Source organism: Peromyscus californicus, unplaced genomic scaffold (assembly GCF_007827085.1).
Source record: "Peromyscus californicus insignis strain IS unplaced genomic scaffold, ASM782708v3 Scaffold_10__1_contigs__length_136768540, whole genome shotgun sequence".
Classification (NCBI taxonomy): Eukaryota; Metazoa; Chordata; class Mammalia; order Rodentia; family Cricetidae; genus Peromyscus; species Peromyscus californicus.
Genome location: NW_026294391.1, coordinates 86481448 through 86509273, shown reverse-complemented (window position 1 = coordinate 86509273; position 27826 = coordinate 86481448). Strand labels below are relative to the sequence as shown.

At 42.9% G+C, this 27826-nt stretch overlaps 1 protein-coding gene and 1 pseudogene across 1 annotated transcript; one reads left to right on the top strand and one right to left on the bottom strand.

The window, feature by feature from the left end:
• Nucleotides 1-1354: 1354 nt before the first annotated feature.
• On the bottom strand, nt 1355-1891 carry LOC128117172 (late histone H2B.L4). Its single transcript, XM_052749157.1, has one exon. It carries the CDS (start codon nt 1889-1891, stop codon nt 1355-1357), a length of 537 nt encoding a protein of 178 aa, XP_052605117.1.
• A 22176-nt stretch (nt 1892-24067) lies between these two features.
• The window catches only part of LOC128117170 (N-lysine methyltransferase KMT5A-like), a 40890-nt pseudogene continuing 37131 nt past the window's right edge, over nt 24068-27826 (top strand).

Here is a 27826-nt window from a genome sequence, read left to right as displayed (position 1 = left end):
CTGTAAATAGGATGTCTCCATCAAATTACTACCCTCAGGGATTAGGGAACCTGGTCAAAGAAGGGGCAGGAGAAATTGTAAGATCCAGAGGGTATGGAGAAACACCAGGAAAATAAGGCCCTCTGAATCAATGTGATCCACGCACATATGAAGGCACAGAAACTGAGGCAGCATGCACAGGGCCTGTAACAGGTCTGCATCAGGTAGGGCCCTAGGGCTGAAAGGAGAAGGAGAAGTGGAAACATGTCCTCATCCCTAACCCAGAAGGAATCTCCAATTGACAACTACTTATAAATGAAAAATTAGTTTCCTCAAAGGGAGTCTCACTGGGAAAACAAACTACTCTTAAGTGTAGGCTCCATGCCTAGCAATAGATATTTAATAGAAAATTAACTCAGTGGAAACTTTGGAGTCCCTTGTCTTCCAAGATTGTGTCAGGGCTTTTCATTTTTAAAAAAATTCTTATTAATTTATATATATATATTCATATATATATATTCTTTCTTTTTATCCTACTGGTCCCTTGTGTATATATTATGGCTTTAAGCTTAATGTTTTTCATGGGATCCCTGAGTGTGAACGAGTGGGTCTCTGTTTCTTCTGCGAATTTTGATGTTAGTTTTTGTTTTATCATATTATATTATACTCTATATTATATTATATATTATTATATTACACATTATTATATAATATAGCATTATGTTATTATATTATATATTATTATATTTATGTTATATATTATCCCTTAGAAGTCTGTTTTCTAATGAGATATAAAAAAGGGGTAGATCTGGATGGGAGGGGATGTGGGGAGGAACTGGGAGGAGTAGAGGGAGGGGAAACTATAATCAGGATATATGAGGAAAAATATATTTTCTTTTTTTTAACTTATAAATGTTCAGCCAATAGCTCAGGTTTATTACTAAATAGCTCTTACAACTTGAATTAACCCATTTCTATTAATCTATATTCTGCCACAAGTAACTTGTGTCTTTGCCTGTCCTCCAGCATGTCCTGCTCCTCCGTGGCTCCTGGGGACTCCTCTGACTCCACCCTCCTTTCTCTCAGAGTCCACTGTGTCTGGCTGTCCTGCCTTATATTTTCAATAAAATGAAAGAAGTGACAAACTACAATCTAAGAAAAATCTACCACTTTGTCGACGGAACTCCAAATAAATTGGAGTCAGTGTATATTCTAACAAACATTTTATTTTTAAAATGAATTGGGGATGCTCAAAGAAGGGGCAGGGGGTGGGGGTGGGCCTTCCTAAGGTCAAATTGAGCTGATGCTACAGCTCTCTTAGGAAAAGTGGTGGCTCTGAAAAGAGCCTTTGGGTTTTGTTGGAAGTCGAAGCCATTCACTTGCTAGAGATGTACCGGACCAGAGCCATGGTGCCTTCAGCCACCGCTTGCTTGCAGATCTTGCCAGGAAGCAGAAGACACACAGCAGTCTGGATCTCTCTACAGTTGATCGTCGAGCTTTTGTTTTGACGGGCCAGGTTGCTTGCTTCATTAGCGATTCTTTCAAACATATCCTTCACAAACGAATCCAAGATGCGCACGGACTGCTCGGAAAGGGTGAAGCCCACATGGACTCTTCTTAGCACCTTGGGAAAATAAATAGCGAAGCTGTTCCTATAGCGTCTGATGAGGCGGGCAGCTTGGCGCTCATCTTCCTTCATACATTGGCGCTGGAGAAGGCGGAGAGAGCGACGGCATTTCTCTGGCTGCTTCTCCTTCTCTGAGGTGGCTTTTTTAGGTTTTCGGACCTTGACAGCCTCCTTAGATGTATCAGAGCCTTGCTTGTCCACAGCTTTTGACTCCTCTACAGCAGTTGGCTCCTCCACAGCGGCCATAGCGGAGGCACCTGCCAGGGCAACCGAGGAAGTGGCCATGACCGAAGTCAGAAAATGGCAGTTTCTGAGGTGACATACTATGCGCGTGCCATTATGCCATGTGATGGACCAACTCGACATCTGATTGGATAACAAACCTATCAGGAATCCAATATACATATTGAGTGTGATTGGATGGTTCCTCTGCCTGGCAACACGTTACACAATCAGAATGGGCACTCAATGTGATTAGCTAATCTCCTGATTGGCAAGGGGACCCCTGGAGCCCTCTAGTTTCTCTGTGCGAGGAAGATACCCATGGACACATTATAATATTATAGGATCATGTCAGGTGACTGGTGTCACACCATTACGGCTTTGAAAGACACAATCACAAGAAAAAATTCTTAAAGTGCACATATTCCAGTTCTGGTGCCTTTCAAGAGCCTGAGTTCAGTAATTCAAGTCTCATAAATTAATCTAAGCAAGTATGGGCCATTACTTGGTCTTTTTAAAAATAATAATATGTATTTTATTTTTTGAAGTTATAATTACATCATTCCCTCCCTTCCGTTTCTTCTTCCAACTCCTCCCATGCATTTCCCCCTTCTTTCAAATTTATGGCCTCTTTGTTGTTACACACAGAGAGAGACAGAGACAGATAAGGCACTTTATATATGTGTGTCTATATATTCATACATGTATATTTTTATATGTCTATATACATTATATATTCCTAAATACATATATATATTCCTAAACGTGTGTGTGCGCGCGCACATGTGTGCATGTACCAAAATACTTAAATATAAACCGACATGAGTTCAGAGGAAGCTGCCTTCCATATGGAATTTAGTATGTATGAAATTTATTTAGAATACAGGCCTAAGGAAAGGGTAAAGAGACAGAAAGAGGTCAGTGTTGGCAGAAGCAGTTGTGTGGCATTAATGTAGTTCAACAAAAGTCTTCTTTGATCCCAATCAGAATGCTAAAAGTAACCTGTTCTGCCTTTAGGAAGAACAAATGCCACTGCTCCACTCACCTGGATCAGTCCTGGAGGTGGTCTGTTTGGGAATGTGTGATCTTGGAGAAATCAGCTCTCGGCAGTGCAGGTCATAGCTGAAGGCGCTCAGAGCTGACCTTTAGCATGTGACTGCTATCTAGCAGCTGAAGCAACAAAGCTTTTCTTGAAGGAGCTTCCTGGAAGTCCAGAGGTCTAGCTGTTGTAACTTCATCCTTAAGTGATACTTTGGTTAAGAATACAGCTCTAGGAGGATAATGCTTTTCTCTCAAAATGTGTTATGGCATTCTGCAGTTGACACAGACAGGTATACTGTGAAAAAACTTAGCAACTCTACTGCCTTCTAGCAGTGTCTGTGTTGTAACTGTCCTGTAGCATTTACTAAATGAGGGATCTAGGTATAAGTTCTAAACTTATTGACCTTTTTAGGGGGGAAATTATCAACCATTTCTCTTTGACTTTTATTTCCCCATTATCACTCACTGTTCTCCTTTGGTGTACCTGTATCATATTTGTATCACTTCCTCTTGCTCTTTTCTCACATGCCTTCACAGTATTCAGCTAAGGTTTGAATTCAATGCCTTGTGGATACTAAGCAAACTCTCTACCAACTGTGCTACATCCCCAGGACTCATGTGCTTTTTTCTATCCCTCAGTTTACTTATCCATGGGATACACCATGCTTGATCATTGTCATCTCTTTATGGTTTTCAAGTCTACACAAGGGCTTCCATTTTTCACAGAGGTGACATTTTCTAAACTCTGAGCATGTTCAGGAAGGCTATTTTGGTATCAGTCTTGCTAGAGCCTGCTGTGGAATAATGCTCGATACACTGTAAAGATTTGTCCCTCGAACTGGTTTAATAAAACGCTGATTGGCCAGTAGCCAGGCAGGAAGTATAGGTGGGGTGACCAAACTAAGAATGCTGGCAAGAGGAAGGGTGGGGTCAGGAGTCGACAGCCAGATACAGAGGAAGCAAGATGAGAATGTAGTACTGAGAAAAGATACCAAACCACGTGGCTAAACATAGATAAGAATTATGGGTTAATTTAAGTGTAAAAGCTTGTTAGTAATAAGCCTGAACTACCAGCTGAACATTTATAATTAATATAAGCCTCTGTGTGGTAATTTGAAAAGCAGCTGCTAGATATTTGGGAGTTGCTGGCAGGACAGAAACTTCTATTTACAAGAGCCTGATTTTAAGATTGGACCTTCCAGACAGAATTTGGCTTGTGTTTGCCATGTTTCCTTCTACAATTAATCAGTCCATTATTTGTTTATGTGTGTGCTTACATGTGTGCATGTGGAGGTCTGAGTTCAAGCTCTAATGTCATTCCTGAGGAGCCATCCACCTTTTTTTAATTATTTTAATTTATTTGATGTGCATTGGTGTTTTGCCATGTTTAAGCCCAAGGCCTGACACCTGCAGTTCTCTGGTGACAGGAGAGGAAGTAGAAGCTGATTCTAAAATGTAAGAGAAATGTAAGATGGACAGTCCTGCAGCATTATACGCCCACAGGCCTCACACATGTAGTTCTCTGGTGGCAGGAGAGGACGATAATGTCTGTTTTCAAAAGGTAAGACAGATATAGGATGGACAGCCCATGCCAGTATAAGCCCACAGGACTGATCCATGTACTTCTCTGGTGGCATGAAATGAAGTTAGAAGCTGTTTCTAAAAGGAAAGACAGATATAGCATGGACAGTTCTACCCCATGTAAACCCACAGTCCTCATACATGTGGTTCTCTTGTCACAGGAGCTGAAATTAAAAGCTGTTTCTGAAAGGTAAGACAGATTTAGGATATTTAGACCTGCCACAGTATAAGCCTCACACCTGCAGTTCTCTGGTGGCAGGCAAGGAAGGTAGAAGCTGTGTCTCAAAGGTAAGATAGATATAGAATGGACAGTCATAGCCCAGTCATAGGCCACATTCCTCACACATGAAGTTGTCTAGTCACAGGAGTAGAGGGTAGAAGCTGTTTCTAAAAGGTAAGACAGATATAGCATATAGTCTGTGTTGATATCCATGACCCATGTTGCCACCAAGGCCACAGGGATGCTCAGTGTCTGGGCTACCATCTGTGACCATTTTGATATCCAAGGGCTGTGCCACCACTAGGACCATGTTGATCTAAGTGGCCTGTGCTGCAACTAGAGGAATACTGACATCTGGGCATGACCTGCTGCTGGGGGCCATGTCTGGGTCCGAGGCCCTTTAGCAGCTAGGGTCTGTGTTTGATGTCCATGGCTTCAGTAACCAGTGAAGGCCATGCAGATGACGAGTATGGTCAGACACCTGAGTCCATGTTGGTGTCTAAGGGCCACGCTGCTGCTGGGGCTATGCTAATCTGGATGGCCTGCGTTGCTGCTGGGGGCCATGGTGATGTCCAAGCCTGGGCCATGGCATAGGGCCATGTCTGGGTCCATGGCCTGTACCATGGGTCCTAATAACCACCAGAGGCCATGCAAATACCCAGGGTCTGGGCCATCACCTGAGGTTACGTGGGGATCTGAGGGTCATGCTGCAGCTGGGGCCATACAGATCTGAGTAGCCTACACTGCCACAAGGTGCCATGATGACATCCAGGCCCGGGCTACAACTAGGGGCCATGTCTAGGTCCATGGCCCTACCACAGCCAGGGACTGTGTTAATAATGTCTATGGCTCCTGATTCCATTGAAGGTCACGCTGATGCCAGGGGTCTGGGCTACCAGATGGACCCATGTTGGTGTTCAAGCGCCATGCTGCTGCAGGAGCCATGCTGATTTGAATGGCCTGACTGTCACCCTGGGCCATAGTGTTGTCCCGGTCAGGGCTGCTGCTGAGGGCCATGTCTGAGTCTATGGCCCTAAAGCATCCAGGAACTGAGTCGATGTCAGTGGCTCCTAAAACCGTCAAAGGCAGTGCTGATGCCTGGGGTCTGAGCCACCACTTGGGGCCATGTTGGTGTCCGAGGACCATGCTGCTGTTGGGGACATGCTGATCATAGTGGCCTATGCTGCCATCTGGGGCCATGGTGACATCCCAGGCCTGGCTGTTGCCAAGGACCACATGTGGGTCCATGGACCTACTACAGATGGGGTCTGTGTTGATTTCTGTGGCCCATGGTGCCACCAAAGGCCACACAGACACCTGGGATCTAGGCTATAACCTGTGATCATGCTGGTGCCCAAGGGCCATGTTGCCATTGAGGCCACACTGATCTTAGTGACCTGTACTGTCACCTGGGGCCATGGTGTCATCTAGGGTCATGTCCGGATCCATGGCCCAGCAGCAGCCAGGTCTGAATTAATATCTGTGACTCCTGTTACCACCAAGGGCTGTGCAGATACCAAGGATCTGGATAGCCACCTGAGGCCATGTTGGCATCTGAGAGCCTTGCTGCCACCAGGGTCATACTGATCTGGGTGCCCTGTGCTGCCACCAGGGCCATGGTGACATCCAGGCCTGAGCTGCTGCCAAGGGCCATATCTGTGTCCACGTTCCTGCTGCAGCTGGGGTCTCTGATGATGTCCATGGCCCATGTTGCCACAGGAGGTCATAGGAACCGTGCATGTTGAAGTCCAAGGGCTGTGCTGAGCCGGCCCTGCCCCTCACTGGCCCCAGGATAGCTGGCCCCACCCCTCACTGAACACTGCAGCAGGAGAGCTGGCCACATACATCCCTCATGGTAGAGCTGGCCCATGCACTTGGGAGGGGTTGGCCCCAACGCTCACCATGAGCATGGGAGAGCTGGCCCTGATGGCACAGGCCTAGAAGAGCTGGCTCTACACCTCACCTAAGGGGTCCCAGTGGCCCAGACAGACCAGCTCAGCTACCACTCGGACCCCCATCCTGGCCTTGGGTTGGCCCACCCTAACATCTACCCCATCTATCACCTGCTAGAGTGTGTGAAGGGACTGGTCCTGCAGAACAATAACCACAGGATCTCCATGACTCAGGGCATCAGCAGGATATCCAAGAGGAGTCTGGGTGAGGGTCCAGTGATGATGGTGTACCAGAGTCCTTGAACCTGACTGGTGACTCATTGCAATGAACATTTTGTGGATGGGGCTGATGGAACAAAAGGGTGTAACTGTGTGACACCACAGCTCCCAATGCCACTAGGATGAATGAATTAGAGGTTGGAAAGACAGAAGAGTGAGGATTTTTTGTTGTTGTTTTGTTTTGTTTTTAATTGATTTGGGGGGCGTTTCTTTTGCGGAAATGCTGCAAGGGTGAGGGGAGGATATGGAGGGACTGAGAGGTGAGCAGGATTGGGGTGCATGATGTGACATTCCCAAGGAATCAAAAACAATTATGCGATATAAAATCTAAATGAAAATTAAATATTTGAAAAAAAGTTTAACATATTTGCCATTGGGGAAATTCAAATTATAACGACTCTGAGATTCTATCTTATCCAAATCAGATTGGTTATCTTCAAGGAAAAAAATAACTAGAAATCTGATGAGAATGTGGCTAAAGAGGAAACTTTGTTACTGCTGGTGTAAATGTAAACTGGTACTGCTGCTATGGAAATCAGTATGGAGATTTATCACACACATATGCACAACACACACACACACACCCCTAAAATAGAACTACACATGATCCAACTATGCCTTCTTGGGTATATACCCAAGTCTCTTGAAAGACTCCAAGAGATACTTGCCTACCCATGTTTATTGCTGTAATGTTCAAAATAGCCAGGCAATGAATGCAACCAGCCTAGGTGTCCATCACCAGATGAATGGATAATGAAAATGTATGCATGTATGTACAATGTTATTTAATTCAGTCACAGAGAAAAGGTAAATCAACATATGTGTAAGAAAATGGGTGGAACTATACATCATTATGTTAAGGGAAAGAAGCTAAAATCAGAAACACAAATACTGTGTGCTTTATATGCCCAGCATAGATTTAAAGTTATGTAAAAGTGTTGTATTTATATATTATGTGTGAGTATGGGTGGTCATGTAACTAAGAAAGATCATGAGAGGAGTAGGAGACAGCATGGGGGAAGGAGATGATTAAGAGCAAAGCCGGGCGGTGGTGGCGCACGCCTTTAATCCCAGCACTTGGGAGGCAGAGCCAGGCGGATCTCTGTGAGTTCGAGGCCAGCCTGGGCTACCAAGTGAGTCCCAGGAAAGGCTCAAAGCTACACAGAGAAACCCTGTCTCGAAAAACCAAAAAAAAAAAAAAAAAGAACAAAGCATAATAGCACTTATGTATAAAAATACTTAAATGAAGCCTATCAAATTATATGCCTACCTAAAAAATTAACTGAAAAACAAAGAAAAAAGTGAAGACCAGTCATTCTAGAGAGCAAAGTACACAAGGTCTCAGGAGTCCATTAATTTCTGCTAGTTTACAGATAAAACTGAATATTTTAATAATATTTATTATAGTTTTATCAAGTACATTTTCATGAGTGGAATTGAAAGCAATTCATAGTTTTTATTCCACATGTTGTAAGAATGAGAAATGGGAGGGTACAGTAGCTAAGAATATGAATGAGGGCCAGGCCTGCTGTCATATACCTTGAAATGATCCACCCAAGATAGTTCTTAACAACCACACTGATTAAACCAATTAAAAGTGTTGTGTCCTTTTATTAATGGCCAGACTGATGGCAGGCTCATGCCTCTGTAAAGTCCCTTGGTGACCAAGCTCAGGGGTACAGTGTTTTAAAAGACAAAACCACAATTACATCAGTGCTCTGAGGAAGAGGGACCACATTAGTGAGGGATTTGCTTTTTTGCAAATCTCAGCAGTATTTTCCAGACACTGATGACAATTATTTTTTTTATTTCCACTTCCTTCTAGTTATTTTAGTTTTATGTTTAAGCTGCCCAAACATCAACTATTTTGGTTAATATATCTGGACCATGGTCAGGGTCATGGACAGTCCCCAAAGTGTTACCAAGGCAGTTGTAACTGTTGGAGGGTGGAAGGATGAGAAAATTTTAGGCAGACACAAAATAAAGTTGGAACAAAATAGTGTTTACCTTAGTCATTTCACTCCCCATTTCTCTAGTTACTTTGAAATCTTTTTTTTTGATCTTAGCTAAGGAATAAATACTCAGTACCATCAGTAGCTTAACTGAGGCAAGTCTTTGTCTGGTGAACTTTAAAAGGCAATTTACTATACAAGGTCCCACAACAAGTCCTATAAAGAGGAGGAGTAAGGGGCCAGCCAGGCCAGTGTGGAGGATTCTGAGTCACAGGTTCCAATCAAACGTTTTATGGTACTAGGAATTATTTGGCTCAAGCTCCTGCAGTCCCTTATCTAAATCAACTCTAACCTTTTGTAAGGTCTCTTTGCTAAGTGCTGATTTGTTAGCAACACACCTCACCTAGTGTCACAAAAAGACCTCTCAGGAACATGAAAACCAAATCTAAGCCTGGCTGGTTTTGGGGGACTGCTTCTGCCAAGAACTCTACCTGGGCATGGAGCATATGAATAGAGAACTGAAGGCGTCTAATGTCTGCACCTATCTGTTGTAAGGTTCATCTTGTTGTAAGCCCATTTCTCTTCTTATCAGAACCATAGCACTCAATGCAGCAGTGCCTACCACCCCCATTCCTAGCAACATTGGACCAAGGAGAGGGGTTGCACTCCTGTATCACTGGTGGGGCGCCCAAAGGGGAAGAAAAGGTGCCCTCCTCTGGTCCTGAATAAGCGCACACTTGGGGGAGCACATGCACAACCATACATAAAACAGAATATTATTACAGGTGTTCTGAGGTCACATAGTCAATGAGACTAGTGGGACTGGCAAACCAAGTTCCAATGGAAGTGAAATAAGTTTCTATGTTCAGAATAATCATGAGCCTCATATTACATGAGACAAGAGGCAGAAAGGGGAGAATTAGCAAGGAGGTAATTTGCAGTGACAAGACATGAGTGTAGAGGGCAAAAACGTCTTTGTGTACACATAAGCACAGGAAAGTCCGCAAAGTGAAACAATTTATCTCTTCAATGATATGAGATGCTTAGCTGTTCCTCCTGGAATGCTCGTAAAGGACATAGTTTACAACCTGGTGATGCTTTGCTCTCTGATGAGCCAGGCTCTGCCCATATCTCCCAGAATTTGTTTTACTTATTCCAGACCCTTTCCCCCTAAATTTGAACATTTCTTCTAGACCATAAAACTCATCCTTGAGAAAGATATCATTTGTACTTTACAATAGCCTAAGTGACTTCTATATTATTTTAGAGACAGGCCAAATTCTGACTCCTACAGGGATTGTGTTTACCACAGTCATTCTCCCTAAACCCTGCTCTTAAACATTGTTCCTTTAAATTTTTTTATTATTAAAGTTTTTATTCACTTTACATACCAACCACAGATCCCTTTCTCATCCTTCCCCCCACTTCCCCCAGCCTTCCCCCTCCAAACCACCCCTCATCTCTTCCTCCAAAAAGGTAAGGCCTCCCATGGTGCGGGGCGTTTACCCACCACCCCCACAGTTCCCCAGAGTTTTCTTGAGTGTGAACAGCAGGAAATATTAGATAGAAGGATTTATTGTGGAGAATATTGCAGAGATAAGCAGATAGAAAATAAAGGATAGCCTCGAGAGGGCCTGGAACCTTTTCCAATGGGCCCCAACTGTCTCTGTTCCAGGGTTTTTATAGAGACTCCAAGGGGTGGAGCAAAAGACCTCCTCCCCCAGCACAGCCAAGTGCAGACCATCCCAGACACCTGCACTCAGGCCTGTGGTCTAATCATCCTCTATGCGGACTTGCTGGGTAAAGCCACGAGGAACCCGAGAACGGGATCCCACAGGTCCCCCCTTCTTAATATATAAAAAAATAACTATTAATGGCTTACAGCAATCTCCATAGCTGTTACACCTCCCATTATGGGAGTAGAGGATGATAAAGATGGCATTTCTCTTTTGAATTAGGTCCAAGGTGACCACAGCGGTCTTAGCTGCCTCAAGCCCTTTCTAAACCAAAAACTCTTAAGGCGACTACAAACTTAAAGAATCCCTTAGCTTCATCATTACCATTAACAGGCTAACATAAATATTGCTATACATAGTCACAATTCTCTCAATCTTACAACTCAAAGCAAACTCTTAACCATTTGAATTAGCATATATGGTGCTATATATAGTTAATTTTCTCTGTCTTAACAACTTTTTTTTTAAAGATTTATTTATTTATTATGTATACAAAGTTCTGCCCACACACATCCCTGCAGGCCAGAAGAGGGCACCAGATCTCATTACAGATGGTTGTGAGCCACCATGTGGTTGCTGGGAATTGAACTCAGAACCTCTGGAAGAGCAGCCAGTGCTCTTAACCTCTGAGCCATCTCTCCAGCCCCTCCGTCTTACAACTTTAACTCAATCATTTGAATTTTCTTGCTAACAGAACATAGGAAAAACTTGGATGTATTCACATCAAACTTAAATATTTCCTTAACTCCACAAAACCAGGGTGCATTAATATCAATAGGTTTCTGCAAACATAATTCAATCTCATAACTCCTCCTTTTCTTTATAATTTTTTAAACAAAATCCCAAACCTAGTTAGAGGAACCCAAACTTATACAATTCCTACAAACCCATATTGAAAAGCAATATTTTCAGTCTAACCATTAACACTTTGAAAACTTTTAGCAAAACATCCAAAAGCAGTTTAATAAAACTCTTTACATACTTTAAAAGTAGTCTCTTAGTATACCCCATTTGCATTTCTTACTAGCAAAACATGACATTAATCCACTCAAATAATTTTTGAAATTAGACTAAGGAATATTAACTCTCCCTTTTATAATTTTTTAAGCAAAATCTCAAGCCTAGTTAGAAAACCCAAACTTTTCCATTTAAACAGTTACATTTGTAACACAAAACCAGTTCTGTAAGTAATTTCATTTTTACATAAACAGTTCCACAAAACAATTCATGAATCACCAATTAATAAAGCATATATGCATACACAAAACTGCATCTTGATTCTAGGTAGAAATAATAAATTTCTTCATTTAAACAGTTCCATTTTTAACCCAATTCCAGAAAACAGTTCCTAGGTCATCACTATAAGTAAACTCAAACTTGTCCCATTGCAATGAAATCTGTTCATTTCATTTCTTAAGTCCCAAAATTCAAATGATAAATTCTGGTACTAGCCTTCCAAATATGAAGAAATCCATAACAAAAATCATTTTGTAGTTTTATCTCATTTTAAGTTCAAAAAGTTCAAACAACAAATACATTCTGGTATCAGGCTTTCACTTCCAAATATGAAGAGATGTTTTTCAACCAAAACTTTTTGCAGTTAACAATTTTTGTTCAAACAAGCGTCTCTGAACTTTTATTCTCAAGTCAGACCTTTTTAGGTACAGTGGTATTCTAAACCGCACCGTTTTTGATGTTAGCTCAGATTTTTCTGTGTTGCGCCGATTTTCCACGGATCTCAGCTGCTGATGCCTTGTGCTGGTTCTGGCGTCCGCCATTCTTAGCTTCTTAGCGGCTTCTGGAGCTTTTGAAAACCGCTCAGACTGCCTGCTTTGCAGTCTGCTAGGACACTAACTTCTGTATCTCAGGTTTTTTCATCATATACATTAAGCATAGACTCACACTTAATATTTACACTTTTTTACAAACTCACATATAACATTTTTTGCCTTGCAAAGCATTTAGATTCACATTCAACATTTACATTTTACAAACTCACATATAACATATTAACATCTACTTATTTATACTCCTTAAGGAAACTATAGAACTACTTTAGCAAATATATTTCTTATTACTTCTTATATACTACTTATATTCATTCCATCTTATTTCTTATTTAAACTTACATCTAGCATCTTACAAGCTTATTACTACATGTTTTAAGACTACCTTAGATATTTCTTGCAAGCTTATATTCTTAAAGGAACTCTATAGACCTATTTTACAAACTTATACAGGGCTACCATTAGCATATATTTAACTTAGCAAACACCTAAAGATTTCTTAACACAGATCTAACAAGAGAATTTTTACAAACTCACATCTTATTTTCATCTTTTTTCTATTTCTTACTCTTAATTATTATTACTATCTATTAGAAAGATTCTCTTAACTAGACAGGAAGTACGTACATCATTTCTAAAGTTTAGAGTTTATAGTCAGCTTTGTTATAAAGCACTGGGATTTAGTGAGTGTTGTTATAGAATTGTGATAGTTGTTGCTAGGGGACTGTAACATCTTCGGGACGAAGCCACACTCCAAAGTTGCCAGTTCTCTCAGCCGTTCCGGACCGGCAGAGATGCACTGTCAGTGGTAAACGGTTTTTAACTAGATGCTGTCCCTTCACCCAAATTCATAATAGTTCCCCTAAGTGCTTCAATTCAGACAAATGTTTCTATTACAGCAGTACTTTTGGTTTGTTCTATGGAAAAACTTCACTTCACACTGAGGGTGAAATTACCATATTTAGCTGCTGTAAAGCTCTTTGCCAAATACCGCACAGCTATTAGGTGATATAAGTATTTTTCTAAAGGAGCTAGTAAAGCCAAAAGTGGCACAGCTCCGAACTCTGTTTCCTCACTGTTTGCATTAACCAGTGACAAAACCTCAGAAATACTAATTGAGCCACTTTCATTCTGGTTCCTTTGTAGGAACATCATTGGAGCTGACCTTGCTTAGTTCCACGCTCCTTACCAGACGCTCCGGTAAACACCGAGCTTCATTCTCCTCTTGTGAAAAAACACAAACATGTCCTCGACCCCATATTAACACAGAATCGGGACCCTTTCATAATCCCAAGCAGGGATCTTTCCATTTCGCATTACCCTCAGCTAAAGAACCAGGAAGATTGGAGAGAGCTCTAATATGGCCCACAAAGCATGGCTGCTTTCTTTTGTGGAATAGTGTCTTGGATTTGTTGAAACATTTCGACTGAATAGTTGTTAGTTCCAGTATTTTTACCAAAACTGTTACTATTCAAAAGAGTTAAGAACATAGATTTTTTTCATGAAACATATCTTTCATTAGCTTACTCTGAGAAAAAGCATTTTCAGGATTTAGCATTTTCATTTTATTAGCTTTAACTACTGATGTTATTAGCAGCTGTGATATTTAGCATTGATTTCTTATAAGGAACTTTCAGGTGAAGCTTTTTTTAAGACAGATTTTTCTGAAGTTTGTTTCCCATCTATAAAGCAGTCATTTCTTTTTTGAATGCCTGTTTCTTATCCCCTTAATTAGATTTGCAGAGGAATCACTCATTGCAGGCAGTTTGTTCAAAAGGCAAAGAACTTTTTTAAATTTCAACATAAGTTTCTTCATATCTAAGACAAAGTTCAGTGTATAAACTGCTTTCTCTTGTTTTAAGGATTTTAAAGTGGCTTGTTTGCTCTTAAAGGTAGCTTTTTGTCTTCCAACTACTGTAAAAACTTTGCACAGCTATTAGGGTAAATAAGGCATTTTACCAACGAAGCCCCAAACCGCCAAGCACCTAGTTCCATATCCTTTCAATTTTTCATTGGAACTGACATTAAACTCTTAGACGACTTTCCTCCTTATTCTTTTAAAAGCTGTATTTTAAGTTTACCATGAACGTATTTCGAGCTGACAAAAGTGTTTCAGGGCAATGTCACCATCTTTAACAGAAAAACTACCTTTCCCAGAATGCATTTCCCTTATATCAGTCCATAATAATATCAGTCCCATATCAGTCCCTTATATCATTTTCCTTATATCATTTCCCATCAGTCATTTCCCATAGTTCTTTTCGGGTCTGAGAGTCAACTGGTTCTTTTACCAGACTTGCTTACAAATTCTTGCCCGGGAGGTTTGAACAAAGTTTTTTGCTTTTGCAACGGGAGATTTGAACAAGCATTTTACATTTTCAGCTATGGCACATTGGGAGGGTTCTGGTCTCTCCTCAGCTGGCTTCAACAGGTGTCTCTCCTTCATTTGACACTGGCTCCAGATCAGAACTGCACCTGCCTCATTAGCGCGCATTGAGGTGGGCAATTTCTGATAGCAACTTTCCTCGGGGCTTGTGTTTGTCTTAGCTAGTCAGTGAAAAACAAGATCATGTACAACGGCTTTTCCATAGCTCTTTCAGAGATTTTCTCCCACTGACTTTATTCTCATTTTGCTTGTTCCTTCCCCCACAGAAGCAGAGCTTCAGGTATCTGTCTGCGGCTCTGTACCTCTGCCTTTGGAGGTAGGGGCTTTTTTTCTCCCCCCGAATCTGCGTCAAATTCTAGCAGCTTTTCACAGGTCATGTATTTTCTGGGGAGGAATATGTCCCTTCTCTTTCTTCAGAGTCTTTCTCCCTGACAGTATCCAGTTTGGTCTCAGTTTATCCCCTCTACCCCAGAAACAGTTTCTGACACTACAGTGGCGGCTTTCCCTGCTACTGAAGGTAGGGGCTTTTTGTCCGTTTCTGTTTTCGGGGTCTGTGTGGTTTGCGTACAGACTGAAAATCTAACAAGGGAGTTTTGCCATTTCTAAACTCCCATTAAGACAGGCGTTTTGTTTCATTAGGCCTTCACCTGGCCCAGTCCCCCAGTGGGTTGCATTTGATTGTCTGGGTGCTCAAGGACAGAGCTTATGCCAGAGGCAATCACCCCTCAGGGCTACACTCCCTCATCTCAGGGAGTCAGTTGAAACAAAGCTTTTTCTCAAAGAGGTGCTTTCTCTGACAGAAAAGAAAGCTTTACTCCTGGATAGTTCTGTTCTGCCTTGGCTGGGCTCTTTCCCCAGACAGTGTTCTGACTCGGCAGCACAACTGCTTCAGACAATTCAGCTTTACTGTTTTCCCAGAAAGGTCCTTTCTCTGATAGGAAAGCTTTTTCTCAGATTTTTTTCAGCTGTGGACCTATCAACCCGAGACTTGTAGGAAAGTGGACAACTGTGCTGTTCCCACTGGCTTTAGCTTTGTTCATTGGCAATCTTCCCCTGGGTCCTGCACCTTCCTGCCTCAGCTGTGTGCTCCAGGAAGTTTGCAACTGCAGGAACCCTACTATCCCCGAAATGCACCCCAACTCAGACGCTGGCCAGTCGCCTCTGGGTTTTTGGTCAGAAGAGAGGATACAATGCTAACAGAGTTTGCATTGCCTCAGGGGATCTTTGTATAGGACGATTAGGAGCACCCTTTCATTCTGAAATGCTCAAACAAAACCCTTGATGCCTCAGCTCAGCTGTAACTGAAAAGCTTGGCTTTTTTGCTTTTCTCAGGTAAAGTTTCCCACCATTTTGGGCTCTCTGTAGCTCTTTACCCACACTCTCCCAAGCGTTTCCCTCAGGGTACTCTGACCCACTGCTGTCTTTCACTAGCTTGAAGAGACAGAGCTTAGAAGAGGTTTTTAGGAACTTGTCCCTGCCTCCTGCATTGCAGGGAGGATTTTTAAAGCTTGAAAGAGAATTTAGAGGTTTTGCTGTCTTAAGAGGTTTGTTTTCCCTTAGAGCTAATCACAGGTGGTCCCCATACTAATATCTTCAGGTGACTCTAATTTGTCCTTCTGAGAAAGTTAGAGGCTTTAGTTTTTAAGTTTAAGAGAGCTTTTGAGAAAGATGAAGGCTTTTTAGAGAGTTTTTCCCCCCAAATTTTCCAAGAAAAGCTTTTAGTTTAAGAGAAAGATTTTCCCCCAAGAGAAAGACCAACTTTCCCCAAAACTTCCCAACTTTAAACTTTTTGGCTTTTTACACCCCCATTTTTGCCTCAGGGAGAAATCACTTTCTCCTGCCCCTTGGACTTAGCATTTCAGCTGTCCCTAGGTCAAAAGCTTCCACAGGAAACTTTTTCTTCCCCATAAGCTCAGAGAAGAGCTTTTTTACTACCCGTGAAGCCCAAAGAAAGACTTTTTCCCCCCAGTTTGCGTTCATAGCCCCCAAAGTTAGAAAATTGAAGAGTTTTTCTGTCTAGTTGCCTTACTTATTTTTTCCTACACAATCTTACACTTCTAAGTTTTTCCTACACTATATTACTACCCTATGCCTTATTTTTCACAGATAGAAATTGAGAAAGGGATAGAAGATAGAAAATTTTGACAGAAGAGAATTTCGCTGCAGCATCGGACATCCTTCCAGTCTGCTTTCCTTTTCTCTCGAGGATAAAACCCCTGCCTCTCAATATATATATAATATATATATTTTCCATAACACCGGCATGCCTTTCCACTGGCAGATCTGACTCAGCACTTTCGCCAAAAACTCTAATAAAACTATTATTTTCCTTTATCTTTAGTCCCTATTACTTTGTCATTAGTCCCCCCCTTTTTTTTAGTCCCCCCTTTTTTTCTTTAGTCCCTTTTTTTCTTTTTTCTTTAGTCCCTGTTCATGGTGCCATTCTGCGGGGCATTTACCCACCAACCCCACAGTTTGTGGGGCATTTACCCACCACCCCCACAGTTCCCCAGAGTTTTCTTGAGTGTGAGCAGCTGGAAATATTAGATAGAAGGATTTATTGCAGAGATAAACAGATAGAAAATAAAGGATAGCCTCGAGAGGGCCTGGAACCTTTTCCAACGGGCCCCAACTGTCTCTGCCCCAGGGTTTTTATAGAGACGCCAAGGGGTGGAGCAAAAGACCTCCTCCCCCAGCACAGCCAAGTGCAGACCATCTCAGACACCTGCACTCAGGCCCATGGTCCTAATCATCCTCTATGCGGACCTGCTGGGTAAAGCCACGAGGAACCCGAGAACGGGCTCCCACACCATGATGAGTCAGCAAAGCCTGGTACATTCAGTTGAGGCAAGTCCAAGCCCCTCCGCCTGCCTCAAGGCTGTGCAAGGTGTCCCACCATAGGTAGTGGGCTCCAAAAAGCCAGTTCATGTACCAGGGATGGATCCTGATCCTACTGCCAGGGGGCCCCTTAAGCAGATCAAGCTACACAACTGTCTTGATATGCAGAGGGCCTAGTCCTGTCCCATGGAGGCTCCACAGCTGTTGGTCTAACGTTCATGAGTTCCCACTAGCTTGGTTTGGTTGTCTCTGTAGATTTCCCCATCATAATCTTGGTGCCCCTTGCTCACAGAATCCCTCTTCTCTCTCTTTGACTGGACTCCCAGAGTTCGCCTGGTGTTAAGCATTGCTTCTAAGTCAAGAGCTTCAGCGTAACCACGTCTTAAGTTTTGTTGTACTCACGGGACTGAGTTAATTGTTATTAAAAAAATTTTTTTCAATATTATGCTGTGCTTTTAAATGTGGCTAAAATAAATGAACTGGTGTCAGATTCTCAAAGACCTAAATCAAACTGAACCAAGCTTCATTCTTGTCTCTTCATGGATCATTTCCTGCCTGCTATAAAGCTTGCAGGGACTACACACACACACACACCACACACACACACACACACACACACACACACACACACACACACACACCCGCCCCCCAGACCTGAGATGTTTCCAGTTGCGTCTCCCAACATAATGGGCATTTCTGGGAACAGACAAGCAGACCAGTTGGAGGATGCAGTTATTCCCAATACAGTAAGGAAGTCTGGCTTTTAAACAAATCCAGCAGTCTTGTGCCACCTCAGGCTGTATGTAATTTAGGAAGTGGTGCATTTCCTGAAGTATAATAAAAGGTCAGTTCGGGAGTGGAGTTAATTAACATATATACAGGGGTGGTAAAAGCTCCCAAAGGAGCTCTTGGCTCCAGGTTACTTTGAGGGGGAGGAGGAGGAAGAGGAGAAGAACAAAGGAGAAGGAGGAGGAGAGACCAGAGGCTTTTCCAGTTGGGCTATCAGGTCAATAGGGTAGAGGAGGTGTCTAATATAGCCTGCTTTGGATGGTAAACAGAGGCCCCCAATCATGCCTAGTTGAATATAATCTTATACACCACGAGGAACCAACAACCCAAGAAAAATATAGAAGGTTGTTTACTTGTAGATACATGGGATTACTAGTTGCAGGGTTGGAGCAAACCCCGTAGGTGTCCTCCATAAAGAAATGCGGTTTCATTTGGGACCCCTAAACACATGGCAATGGCTGTATATATCCATTTGGGACAGAAGCATTCTTCTTCTTGGTTACATTGTGATCTTTTGTTTGGGGCTCTTTTTTTTTTAATCCTCTTCCTGTTTACAGGGACATATGTAAAATTCTGTCTTTTTTTAACACTTAAACAATTGTGTGTTGTTGTGCCCTGGGCACGAGACCCCCAAAGAGACCACCAGAGACACAGGGACCTCAAGCCATCCAACACAGTAGAGGCTGGAGGAGGTGCCTGCCCCACTGCGCGCTCAATTTTTAAAGGCAAAAACCATAAGGTTACATCATTTAGGGGTGCTAGTATGGGTACAATTCTGATTGGCTCAAGTTTTAGGGGCTTCAGAATTTCTATGTTATCTTACTTTGTAGTTTTAACTGGTTGTTGGTCAAACTTTATAGACTACCTCCGGCATTGGGGCATTCTATGGTTAATCAATTGCTACCAGATAGTCCTTCAAACATCCTGACTTTGTACTTTTGACCATCTCCGGAATTGGGGCATTCGATGGTTAATCACTTGCTACCAGATGGCTCTTCAAACATCCTGACTTTGTCCTGGGACCTATGTCAGCAGCTCTGAGAATTTTGAAACTCAGGCCTGTTTCAAGTTGGGGTGAGGGGCTTGCTTGAAATGGGGGCGCTTTGGTTCTTCAGTGTGATGATAGAAGACATTTCTCCCAAGCCTGTCAGAAGGTAACCTCCAGCCTTATCAGTGGGAAGGTTTAAGAGTTTCATGAGATCAGTCTTTAATATGGGCTTATTTGACCCTTCAGTCTAGTTAGCCTCTGCCAGCACTTTTCAGTGTGAAAGCACGTGAGATTAAAGGAATAAGTAGACGGCCTACCCACACTAAGAGGGAATATATAAACAAATAGGAGTTCAATTTACAAGAGAGTCTTAGCTGGAGTGTATGTTGGGGGTGAGACAATTACTTTCTGGTCCTGGTCTGGAACAGTTTTGGCATGTGAGTAATGAAGACAGGTGTGAATCCAGTTAACCGTGACTGAACTCAGCCTAGTATGAGGTACTTTCCAAGCAGTTGTCAGTCCTTCTTTCTGAAACTTCTTGTGTGTAGTCCTAGATCAGTATGAATGACAGGGCACCAAGGAGGGAACTGGAAGGACATCTCAAACCCTAGACCAGACTGCAATCTGGACCTGTTGGAGAGACTGGGGATACTGTGAAAGAAACTAATTAGTAATCTCCTCAATGATATGGTCTCTTAAATAGGGCAACGAGGAGGGTGGCCTTCGAAATATAATCTCATCGGGTGAATCCTGCTTTGTAAGGGGTGCATCTTGCCCTAAGAAGGGTCAGGAGTAAAAGGTCAGACCAATTTTCACTGGTTTCCAGAATATATTTAGAGAGGGTTCATGCATTTGACCTTCCCAGAGCTCTGAGGTTGGTAGGCACAGTGGAGATTCAGGTTGTGTTTAAGGCCTACTGACTATTTGAGCTATAAATGAGGCAAAAGCAGATCCACTATGATCCAATTGACAGGGCAGCCCCAACCTAGGAATAATCTCGTGTAAGAGTCTTGACCACTGTCAGAAAAGTCTCCCTCCAGGTAGCAAAGGCTTTTTATTCATCTTGAGGTGTTCACAAACACTAACATGAGGAAGTGCTGTCTCTGTGAAGCCAACTTCCCATTTCTCACAAGGGGCTAGTTCCCTCAGATTAATGATGGGGACTCTTTTACCCCTTGCCACTGGGTAGGTACTGCTGCTCTGGCTCTCCTGATTCTGTTGATGACAAGACTGTTTCCATTGGTTAAAAAAAAATCAGCCTCTGCTTCAGGCAGGGGAGTCCCCTGGAGGTCTGGGCAAGTAGCCTGAGAAATGTCCAGCAAGTCCTCAAGGTTGTTGTCAGGCATCAATATTGCAGGGTTGAGACTCTGTCCAGAAGCAAAAGTGAGATGGGACTGATCGAGCAACCAACTGTGATATTGAGTGATGTAGGCATTTGACACCCACTGACCATTTGCCTCTCTTAGGAGGGTTTTCACAGCATGGGGGAACTGTTAGAGTCAGGTCCTGGCTCAGAGTAAGTTTGTCAGCTTTCGTTACCAGGATAGCGGTTGTGACCATGGCACAAAAACAAGATGGCCAGTCAGAGGCCACTGGGTCCAGATGCTTAGACAGACACACTATGGGCCTCCATCAAGGTTCCAGGGTCTGCGTCAAAATGTCCTTTGCAATACCCTGAGTCTCATGGATGTAAAAGTGGAAGAGTTTAGTGACATCAAGTAGGGCCAAAGCTAGGGCTTGGCTTAGAGCCCGCTTTAGTGCCAGGAAAGCTTGTTCCTCTGTTTCAGTCCACTTCAAAGACTGGTCTCCAACCGTGGCAGAATAAGTAAGCTGGACTATTTCTGCAAACCCAGGAATCCAGAGCCCGCAATTTCCTGCCACCCCAAGAATTCTCAAACCTGCTTCTTGGTTTGGGGATTGGAGATCTGGAGGACTGCTTTCTTCTGGGCAGCATGGGGAACTCTCCTACCTTGAGCTAGCTTGTATCCCAGATAGGAGACTTTTGTTCAGCTGAACTGGGCCTTTTCATGGAGACATGCTATTCCAATGTCTGGAGCAACTGTAGCAAATCCTTTGTGTCTTTCATATGGCAGTGTTGGATACTGCCAGAAAATATCATCTATATATTAGGGTAGAGTTTAATCAGGGGGTGACACCCTGAATCCTGTAAGTCTTTTTGTAATGCCTCCCCAAAGAGTATAGGGGAATTTTTAAACCCTTGGGGTAGTCATGTTCATGTTAGCTGGCTAGTCTCATTGGACACTTGATCAGCCCATTCAAAGGCAAATATAGGCTGGCTCCCTGGCACAGGGAGAATGAAAGGGAAAACATCCTCAAGGTCTAGAACCCTATAGACCTGTTGGTCTGACAGGAGGAGACTGAGCAAAATGTATGTATTTGGACCAGTAAAATGAATGATTTCAGTCTGTTTATTTCCCTCACAGAGATCTTGGGCTGGCCAATAGTCTGAGGACCCTGGCTTGTAGACATACAAGAAAGGCATATTCCAAGCCAACTGGAATAGAGGTAAGGATGCTAGCTTCCAACCGCCTCTTGATATGGTGAGCAATTCCTAGTCTAGCCTTTTGGTTCATGGGCTATTTCTAGGCCCTCATTTGTGGTGTGCCCTCAAGCCTGGGGGATGTCTCAGCTCATACTTTAGGAAACTGTTGTTTGGGTTTGTTTTTGCTGTGAAGTCTGGAAGAGCTAGGAAATATTATTCAGACAGAGGGCAGTTAAGCTGAATTGGTACTCATGTGCAAAGGAAATTTCAGTTTCTTGAGCACTAAAGGGGATGATGGTGACTAGTTTTAGAAGATCTCTGCATAGAAGGGGGAAAAGGCAATCTAGGACAACTATGAAGGAGTGAATCACCTGTTTGTGGACCAGGCTTACCATTCTTTAAGGTCCTTAATTGTGTCTGTGGATTCCTGTACTGCCATCTTTTATCGGTAACTGGCCCCATTGGAGATTTTAAAATGGAAATCTCTGTCCCAGTGTATACCAAAATCTTAATTGGGTAGCCCCTTATTGATAGAATGACCAAGGGCTCTTGGGGACCTAAGAGAGCAGAGCCCTGGCCTCTTTATTCTGACTCACTATACATCTCCCTTGTGGTGTGGAGGGTCATTGCTTTCCACAATAGTTTGAACATTCATTTCTCCAGTATTCCTTTTCCATTACAGTAAGCACATAGACTCCTTTCCAATAGGACCTTCTCCATCTTCTCCTTTTTTGTTGTTTTTTTAGATCTCTCCCTTGGACACAAGCAGTAGGGAGCTCAGGGAAAACTGGAAAGCAGCCAGCAATCTTAGCTTGTCTGAATGTGGCTCAATCAGCAGCAAATGCAGCTTACTTTTGTTTTTAAGTGTCTTGGTTATTGTAAACCCTTGGGCCACTCGGATGGGTTAGGAGCTATTCACCTCTGAAAATCCCTCTAGTTTTTGTAGTTTTTGCTGATATCCATCCAGGGTTGAGTGGGTGAAAAAGCCAAATTTAATGCCTTAGCATTTTCCTGAGCCAATGGATGTAATTGTGTAAATTCAGAAAGCTTCTTGTAATCACCTGAGAAATGCTGTGGGAGACTCTTTGGAGCCCTGATGATCCTCAGTAGTCTTAGACAAATTAATGGGTTTTGAGTTGCACCCTGAATTCCATTCAAAAGTTACCAGTGAAAAGTGTCTACCTCCTAGGAACCTGTGTACATACGGTACCAATCAGGATGCTTGGATGGGAAAGCTGCCTCAAAAATGAGTAGCTTTTCTGCATCAGTGGCTGAGGTTAAAAAAAAAAAAGCCCTTCGTGTCTTTCCCCCAATGTTTTCTGACCTCTGAAGCCAACAGAGTCAGAATGAACTGCTGGCAATCAACCCAGTTAGGACAATGGGTATGGAGAACAGATTCCAAGAGGACAGTTAGGGCTTGGAGTTCATCAGGTAAACAGGGGTGGGGTCTGGCTTTTCCAGTTATACAGACATGAAGCGGAAAAATGAACATATATCAGGAAAACGTAACCACCTTCCTCTAGGTCATTGCTCCCTGTCCCAGGAGAGAGTGGGGCCTCTCACAACAGAAAGACAGAGGCCTGATTCCGAGTTGGGTTAAGAGCATGGTGGGTCAACAAACAGGAAGCCCAATTATAGTGTTTGTTTGTTTGTTTGTTTGTTTGTTTGTTTGTTTAACTCTTTGGAGGCCCACCACCCAGCTCCAAAATAAATACATAGAGACTTATTCTTACTTAAGATCAAGCCTTAGCTTGACATGTTTCTAGCCCCAGCTTTTCTAACTTAAATCATCCCATTTCTCTTTAACTACATTCGGACTCTGGGCTTTTTAACCTTTCTTTAGTCTATATCTCTTTCTTTCCTTGTTACTCTGAGCCTGGCTGTGTGGCTGTGTGGCTGACCCCTGGCATCCTCCCCTTCTTATCCTTTTCTTGCTCTTCTTCTATTTCCAAGCCTAGATTTCTCCTCCTCTTTATTCTCTTTGCCTGCCAGCCCTATCTATCCTTTCTCCTGTCTTCCTATTGGTCAGTTCAGCTCCTTATTAGACCAATCAGGTGTTTTAAACAGGCAAAGTAACACAGCTTTACAGTTAAACAAATGAAACATAGAAGAATACAACACCCGGCTCGCTCTGGGCTGCACCACGGACTGGCCCCCTGCTACGGGCCATAGGCAAGCAGGGTGCTGTGGGGCGCTGAAGGCCCTTCCAGGCAGCGCTGGTGGCTGGGCCACAGTGAGGGCAAGGGCTCCAGCTGTGCCACCATGGGCCTAGCTGGGCTTCAGGAGAATGTGTTTGTTGTGCAGTCAAAGATCTATGCCTACATGAATCCGAACAAATGCTCAGGAAGGCGCTTCCTCTCTACAGGAAGAGAACTCAGTTGCACCTCACGAGGTCAAATGCCAGGGGAAGCCATTAGCTGGAATCTACAGGAAGCAAGAAGAGAAAAGAAATGCTGGGAATACGATCCAAAGCTCCGTGAAGTTCGATGAACAGAAGATCCAAGATGCCGGGAGAGGTCCCCTGGCACCTTTTCCAAACCAAAAATCTGAAGCAGCGGAACCTCCAAAAACTCCACCCCTGTCGTGTGATCCTACCAATACAGTGGTTGCCAAGCAGGCCCTGAAAAAGCCCCTCAAGGGCAAGCAGGCCCCTCGGAAAAAGTTTCAAGAGAAAACACAGCAGAATAGAAAACTCACAGATTTCTACCTGGTGCAAAGGAGCTCCAGGAAGAGCAAAGCTGAGCCGCAGTCCAAAGAAAGAAAAAAAAAAACCTGATTAGCTGGTTGAGAGTCGAAAGGAAGAAGGTATGAAGATTGATCTCATTGGTGAAAAAGGCAGGGGTGTGATTGCCACCAAGCAGTTCTCCCGGGGAGACTTTGTGGTCGAATGCCAGGGGGACCTCATTGAGATCACCGATGCTAAGAAGAGGGAGGTTCGGTATGCACAAGACCCCTGCACAGGCTGCTACATGTACTGTTTTCAATATCTGAGCAAAACCTGCTGTGTGGATGCCACTCGAGAAACAAATCGCCTGGGGAGGCTGATCAATCACAGTAAGTGTGGGAATTGCCAGACCAAACTGCATGACATCAGTAGTGTGCCCCACCTCATCCTCATCGCCTCTGGAGACATGGCAGCTGGGGAGGGGCTGCTGTACGACAATGGCAACCGTAGCAAGCAAGCTGAAGTATTAACCATGTGGCCTCCCAGCCTCCCAGCCTCCCTGCCACCCTGCCACCTTCAAAGGACAAAATGCCCTCAAAGGGAAATGATTTCTTTTACACACACTTACTCTTAGCTAATTACTTCAAATGTTTTTAAAAAGTATATTAAAGATGCCTTTTCATGTAGTATCTAAACATCTGTTACAGATTTCCAAGGTGGACTTGAACAGATGGCCTTATATTACCAAAACTTTTATATTCTAGTTGTTTTTCTACCTTTTTGTATACAAGTTGAAGGTTTGTGCTTCCCACACAGTCTAAGACTCGGCACAGGTTTTAGGGAATGGAGTCAAACATGAACTAGGAAGCCAGGCTCTACCCAAGATGAAAGCCAGGACTCCCCCGCACCCCACGTCCAAGGACAGGCAGGTATGAGGGTGCTGCCACCCCCACGCACAGCCTGGACAGGATGTCTCCAAGCTCTTGTTCTCTTCAGCATCTTGACAGGCATAAACATTGACGTGTATGAATATTTTTTAACGAAAGTTTCGCGGTAAACTAGTCTTTCCCTTTGCTTTCTCCAAAGCCTACTGAGCCCAGGGCTTGGAGGCCCAGCCGGGAACAGATCTCTTCCACAAGCTTTTCCAGGCACCTCGAAGCATCAGGGTGGGCAGTCAGACTAGAGGCAGGCCGGGAAAAGCACTGCTCTCCTGCCCTCTCCTTGAAACTGCATTAAATTCTTTATAGAAATGTGAACACTGAATTTATTTAAAAATAATAAACCAAAACATTTTTAAAAAATCAAAAATAAAAAAGTGGAAAAGAAACCAAATTATATGTATATAGGATTAGAAGGGACTGCAATGACTGTTTTTCTTTTCCTCTGGATTCCTTTATTTTTATCTTTTTAGCTTGGCTGGCTGGTTTGTATAGAGAAGATATGAGATGGTATTGTATTCTAATCAAAAGTAAGGTTTTATAGTGGGACCAGAAATTACTAAACCCACAACCCCCCCCTACCCGCAACACCCATTCTGCTGTGTGGAAAGTTCTCTACCTGCTGTCAAGGCAGAACCCCTAGTATCCTGTGAAGATGCTGCCAGCCCAGGACCGCTGCCAGCATCAGGCATCAGATGTGTTGGCATTAGGGTGCCTGGGAGCCAGAGAACCAGGATGTTAAGTTGTTACCTGTGATAGCAGAGGTAGGTGACTTCTTTCTCCCTTCCTGGGAAGGACTAATTCTCACCATTCAGCTTCAGTCCAGGGGCTGGGGCTCTGGAGCCAGGTATGAGAACCTACCTTTGTCCCCAACACCTCCCTCTATCCCCCAGCCTCAGGATGGTGCTACCTAAGAAAGTCTTCCCCACACCCCTTGCTAGGCTGGTCAGTGGTCAGACTTGGAGGAAGATCCTACAGGAGGGTGTAACTGTGAGATGCAACGTCTTGGTTGTACCTGTTTGTGGCTTAGCTTTGTATTTAAATAGCAAAGAAAAAGGAAAGAAACTTGAAAATTATTTTTCATCATAAAAATAAAGCAAAAAATTAAAATATTTATTGCCAGGCAAAAAAAAAGAATGCAGCACATCTTTGCATCATTAAACAAATATTCCACAGCATAAACAAATGTGACACATCTTAAGCTAATGTCCTACAATATTTACTTCTTTTTGTCTAAATAAAAATGAAATGTTTTAACTTTAACATAGTAAAACTATATATAACAAAAACAGTTATCAAGTAAGGATTACATTTACAATATTCTGTCCATTTGTAGTTAGCATATTCAGAGAAAATAATGCATTATCTATCCTATCTTAGTGAATCCAAAGTTTTACACCTAATTTACTTTCTATCATAACTAAGGAAAACTGCAACTATAACTATCTAGTCTTCAACTCCATCAAAGACCCAGAAGAATGTAATAATATCTAACAACAGAGACATTTGGTTGCCTGGACAGTTACCCAAAGTTCTCTGCAATATTGGGGCATCCATCTTCAGCCTACAGGCCCTGAATATCTGGCAAACTTTTCAAAGAAGCAGGAAATTTGAAGGACTGCCCTGCCTTGTATGGCAAAGTTTGTCAGTTGCTTTCCTCTGTGTCCTGCGGAATATCTGGCAGACTCTTCTGTGAAGCAGGAATCCCGAAGGACTGTACTGCCTTGTCTTGGAAAAGTTCAACAGTCTTTTTCCTGTGTCCAGCTTATGCAGTCTGCATAGCATGTTGTCAGCTGTAAGGCGAGAGCAGTTTCTTGTCCAAACGGCTTGCCTTGCCACAATGAAAGCAAACTCCATAGGAAGTTTCTTCAATGCTCATCATCCTTTTATGAAGTAAATTGGTGCTGCCAGGAGAAGATGTGTCTCATTGTTTGAAAAACCTTAGGTTATTAAACATCTTAAATGTCATATTCTGTAGGTCTTTGAAGTATTTGGAAATCATCTATCTGTTTAAAATATACCCTTTTAACCTTTAAAACATAACTAATGTGACTAAAAGTTTGATTATTATAGATTAGCTACTAACCTCATTTCCTACTTATACATTGCACTTTTAAATGAGCTGTGTAAGCATAATACTCCAAACAAGAGTAGAAACATGTATACAATATTGTAGCTAAAGTTTTTCTGCCTGGCCCAGTCAGGACAAATCTCTCTCACCTGCCAGTCCCACAGCCGCTCAAACCCGACCAAGTAAACACAGAGACTTATATTGGTTACAAACTGTATGGCTGTGGCAGGCTTCTTGCTAACTGTTCTTACAGCTTAAATTAATCCATTTCCATTAATCTATACCTTGCCACATGACTCGTGGCTTACCGGCATCTTCACATGCTGTTTGTC